Genomic DNA, 5,025 nt, shown 5'->3' with positions numbered 1-5,025 from the left:
CTGTGTGCAGCTGTTTTCTCCCCTTCCTCTGTACGTGTGTGTGTGTGTGTCTGGGTGTGTTGTGTGTGTGTGTGTGTACGCGGCTTCCTCTCTCTCCTCTTCTCTGACTCCAGTGCAGTGTTCTACCTGTCAGTGACGGGTGCTGCCCTGGCTCTTCATCGTCAGTGCTGGCCTTGCTCTTCCCTGCCGCTGTTCCCACCTGGACGCTGAATTACGACTGCTGCCCTCCTTTCACTGAATTTTTAGCGCTGACCTCAGCCCCTTCTTATCACCGCATGCTGCCTCTCCTTCTTTATGTCTCTCTCTATTTGCTTCTGTCATTATTGTTGCCCATGACTCTGTCAATGTTTTGCCCGGCGCCTATTGTATGCTAAGCTGTCCCGGGGGGGGGGGGGGTGTCCCTATTTGCCTCAGCCCGCCCAAGGTTTCTTCCAAGTTTTCCTACTAAGGTTTTTCTTGGGAGTTTTTCCTTGTGTGCATTAGGGTCTAAAGCCCAATGTCCACCAGATGCGGTACGGCTCCGGCACGGAAGCTGTGCGTGTGCCGGAACAGACTCGCACCCATGTGAATCAGCGCTGCGATGTCCACCGGGTGCAGATGCGTTGCAGTAGCGGCATGGAAGCCGCCCAGAACCCGCACGGCAGTTTCTGCCACTCCGTTCTTTTTCCTGCATTTGGTCTATTTTTGCCGGATCCGCTTGCGTCTGACAAGCGTGAAAATGCATTTATTGACTTGCGGGTAATGCATACGACTCAATCAAATGCGTGCGGTGTACATTGCCTTCCGTTCCAGAGCCGTTCCGGGTAGGCTAGGCTATGTAGAATAGGTAGATTGTTTGTCTTGCTAAAATCTGCTCTTGCCTACCTTGTGTTTTTCACTATGCTTGAACTATATAATTTTGTTCACCACTGATTGTGTTTAGTTAGATCTAGCTAGACACATTCTCTGTAAAGTCCTCTGAGACATGCTTGTGATAAAGGGCTATATAAATAAACAAACCTGAACATGAACTTGATCAGACATGGGATAAAATAGTATTATAGTACAATTTTGTGGTTTGTTTTAGTTGGGTGTATGACTGGTGGGATTTGCCACGAAAGACTATACAATGTGTGCCAGAAAGGCGAGACAATAACAGAAATGCATTTAGTATACTTTTCTGTCATTAGCAATATACCTGATACTATCTGCATTGTTCCAGTGTGGTGAACCCCAAATTAAACAACAAATTCATCAGATCAAAACACTAAGAGGTATTCACAAGCAAGGACCACACCATCAACAGAATGCGATTTGAACGTTTATTCAATGATAATGTTAGGTAGCATTTGGCCATAGATGACGACTTCTTCTTGGATATGAATGAAACTTTGACTGCGGTGTGGGGAAGGCTTCGGAGAAGAATCCTCTGTAGCTCCTGGGCTCAGCAGACCCCCTGAGGACCCTATGAGAGAAGAGAGGGAGGGTGGGAGGGGCACAGTTGAACGAGGACAAACAGGGGTGCAGGGTAGGAAAGCTCGTATAGGTTAAGGCCGGAAGAGGTGGAGTTGAGGCGTGGCCCTGCTCCTGAACCTCAGCTAGTTAGCTCCTAGGTCTGGCAGATATTTCCATGTAAAAACCAAAGTCCATTATTTTTTCCTTATCAAGTCCATTAATTTGCATAAGTGTGAGTAATAGGACCTTCTAACAAAGGGCTGGTGTGGCTTTATTATGAAGGCACCTTGCATTCCATTTTATATTGTGATTTTGTGTATTTTTGTAACATCTGTTTGCTGCTCTCTTGGCCAGGGCACCCTTGCAAAAGAGATGAATATCTCAATGGGAGTCACCTGGTTAAATAAAGGAGAAATAAAATAAATAAATGACTGAACCACAAGGTTACTGTTTAACCTGCCTGCCCACCAGAGGTGTGATCAACTCTGAGAGAGAGGGAGAGAGAGAGAAAGAAAGAAAGAGAGAGAAAGAGCAAGGCAGGGATCCATAAAGAAGTCAGACAGGTGATGAGGTCAGAGTAGGATTTATGAATTCCCCTTTACAACCTTGTAAAACCCCATCACTACTCATTAACCCGTGAGAAAAACTTTGCTCCCATTTGTAGCACCTGTGGTCACATGACCGGCGGACGACAGGGCAAAAACGTTTAAAAGGAGGGATGGAGACAGAGGGAAGGCAGAGACGGAGCTGACCACCTGCTGAGCACTTCAACAGCAAGAAGAAAGTAAACAACTGTCTGTCAACAGTCAACATGAAGACCATGCTGCCCACCATCGCTCTGCTGATCCTGGCTCTCGGCTTGGCCTCCGAGGCAGTGCAGGTCCAAGTAAGTGCATCTCTAACATCTTTGTTTAACTGATTTCTTCATGATGAGACGTCTGGTCTTAAAAAAAAACATTAAAAGGAACACAGATTGACATATTTAGATCATTCATAGTTGGGTCTGCATATAGCATTTGCATATAGTGTAGGTACATTGCAAGACTTACACATCTATAGAGTTGCATTTTGTACTTTCATGGATTATTAAAGCTGTGACTGAATGTGATTTTGTTTTGTCACTTTGTCACTTTTATTTGAACTGATTACCACCAATACATCTGTAATAACTTCATCTATTTCTATAATCTGGGCCTTTTTGTTGGCCCACGGGTTTTTCAACTTTAACCAAAAAGTCTCTCTCTCTGTTTTTTTGCAGGAGGGTGAATTTTCTTTCTCCCTGGAGGCAGTGAGGAAGCTCCAGGAGCTGACGGCAAGCAGCAGCGCGACAGGGAAACAAAACCCGCGGCTCAGGACCAGCAGCGTGTCGGTCTGTGCCGACCCCGCCCTTCCAGAGGAGTTCCTGCCCCTCTGCCAGCAGAAAGGAGCAAGCCTGTCTCTCTCCAGACTAGGTGAGACAAAATATGGACTAATTACAAAAAGCTCTTTGTACGAGCCGGGATGCACAGCCAAGCTTTGTGATGAGCAGATCAATAGCGAACACTAAATCATTTGGTAAAGACGTCAGGTCAGACGACAGGTCATGCAGCAGTCGTGCCAGTTTTTGAAGTGAATATTGAAGTTCAGATCAGGGCTGCCAACTCTCACGCATTGACCATGAGAATCACGCAATTGACACTTTTCACACGCTCTCATGCCACAAGTCTATTTTCTCACACTGACAGCGCACAGACAGACAAGACAGAGCAGCACAGCGCAGCAGGAGCACTGTGCAGCAGCGAGTTATTCAGACCATCGGGGGAAAGTGAGAAATATACTCAAATCTGTTATATTGTAATTTATTCCCATGCATGCTTCTCAGAGTAATCTCAGTCAGCGGCTCTTCTGGCAGCAGCACAGCGCCTCTCCCTCTCCTCTCCCGCCGTGCGCACACAGGCAGGAGTGAGAGTGAGTTATTATAGAGACAGTGCATAAAATAGGCCAGGCCCATCGTGGGGGAAACCCCTGCACCGCTTTCCATTCACCTTGTGTGACTGAATGCACATCGTTGTCATTATTGCCCAAATTAAACATGCCTAAAAGCTGTTGTGTGGTGGGATTCACAGCCAACAAACTTAAAAGTTTGTTTTTTGTGCTCCCGAGCAAAAGGAGCTGTTAAGAATAAAAATGTGGATCCAGGCTGTAAGGAGAGAGGAGCTGACAGTGGCTCATGGTAGAAGAGGGGGGAAACTTTGGGACCCCGAGAGTAAATACACTTATAATGTGGCCAGCATTTTGTCACTGGCAAGTAAGTTACCAGTAATTATCTAGTTATATTCTTGTAAGATGTTAAAATGTGTTTTAAAGCTACCATGCTGTCCTAACATTAGGTTGCTACTAAGCTAACATTACTGAGCCAGTTCCTCTCTATACAACAGATGCGTTGTGTTCATGTGTGGGTCTCAGGATATTTTGCTCTGTATTGACTGCCAGTCCAGGGTGTAAAAGTAATGAGAAATCTCACTGACTTGTTAGCTAACGTAAGATAGTTCAACAATCCACTTTAACAACCAATGTCACGTCAGCGTCGCTCAAACTTATAGTCTGAAAAGCATAGCTGTATTTCAGATTTTTAAATATTAAGTGAAATTATTCAAGGTCAATTTATTATCTTACCTGGTGATTAAATTAAGTAGTGGTATATCTCGAAGTATTACACTTCAGGTCACTGTGTGGGATAATTTATCCAGCTATATTGGAGTAATGAAAAAGGACATTGATGGAGGCCAATTAAGTTAATTTTTTCAATATACATTTCCCTCTCTGTTGGAGGCAGTGTGCCGAAATAATTCTTTGACATACTTGTCTACCTGAAAACAGGAAAAACCTTGTCAGGGTGTCCATATATCCTCCGCCCGATCGCCACTTTTGCCGGGTTGTTAGCGATATCCTTTTCCCCCGCGGTGGGCGTGGCTTTCGAAGTATGACGCGCTCCACAGTGTCTCTGCTCTGAAACTTTCTCGCGATTCCCAATAATAGGTTTTTAGGTTAGTATGCCTATGCAAAATCATGAATGTAAGTACCTCAATGCTGATCAATCAATCTAGTAATATAACATCCCTCCCTCCCCCGACACAAATCTCACTCCAAGCTGAGGTCAAAACTTGGCAGCCCTGGTTCATGATGATTCAGTAACGTAGCTGAGTTGACAGTGATCCAGGGTTTTGTTTTTTTTAAATATCTTTCTAAATTACTTTTCTTCCCTCTCTTTACTTTAGCATTTGTTCCCATGGACGTCTGTGAGATCTGCGCCTTTGCTGCCTGCACCGGCTGCTAAATAAACCCAGCGGACCCGGAAGGAAACAGAAAACCATCTTGCCAAGCTTGAGCCTTGTGATTTTTTTTTTCCAAACAACTTTTTTTCAGAGCATTTCTGGTATTGTTGCATGTAATGATAAGATGCAGAATTTGTGTTCCCTGAAGGCAGAGAGAGGCTCTGACTGTGGCAAATTGTAAACTTTGAAGTCAACATCAAACAAAATGGCCCAAAAGAAAAAGAGTCGTGACAAATTGTGGCGTGTTTTCTGCAAACTGTTACCTTGTAGTAGCACT

General features: G+C 44.7%; 1 protein-coding gene across 1 annotated transcript; it reads left to right on the top strand.

Annotated features, from left to right (window-relative positions):
* The first annotated feature begins 2,245 nt into the window (after positions 1-2,245).
* On the top strand, positions 2,246-4,750 carry LOC139654821 (guanylin-like). The gene is made up of 3 exons (XM_071532013.1): positions 2,246-2,320; positions 2,693-2,885; positions 4,692-4,750. Exons 1-3 carry the CDS (start codon positions 2,246-2,248, stop codon positions 4,748-4,750), a joined length of 327 nt encoding a protein of 108 aa, XP_071388114.1.
* Positions 4,751-5,025: the final 275 nt, after the last annotated feature.

This window comes from Centroberyx affinis, unplaced genomic scaffold (assembly GCF_046629955.1).
Source record: "Centroberyx affinis isolate AG114_WGS23_722 - 3 ecotype Tasmania unplaced genomic scaffold, CSIRO-AGI_Caff_v1 ptg002153l_1, whole genome shotgun sequence".
Taxonomy (NCBI): domain Eukaryota; kingdom Metazoa; phylum Chordata; class Actinopteri; order Beryciformes; family Berycidae; genus Centroberyx; species Centroberyx affinis.
Note: the sequence above shows the minus strand (reverse complement) of the source record. Positions and strands in the feature narration are given on the sequence as shown.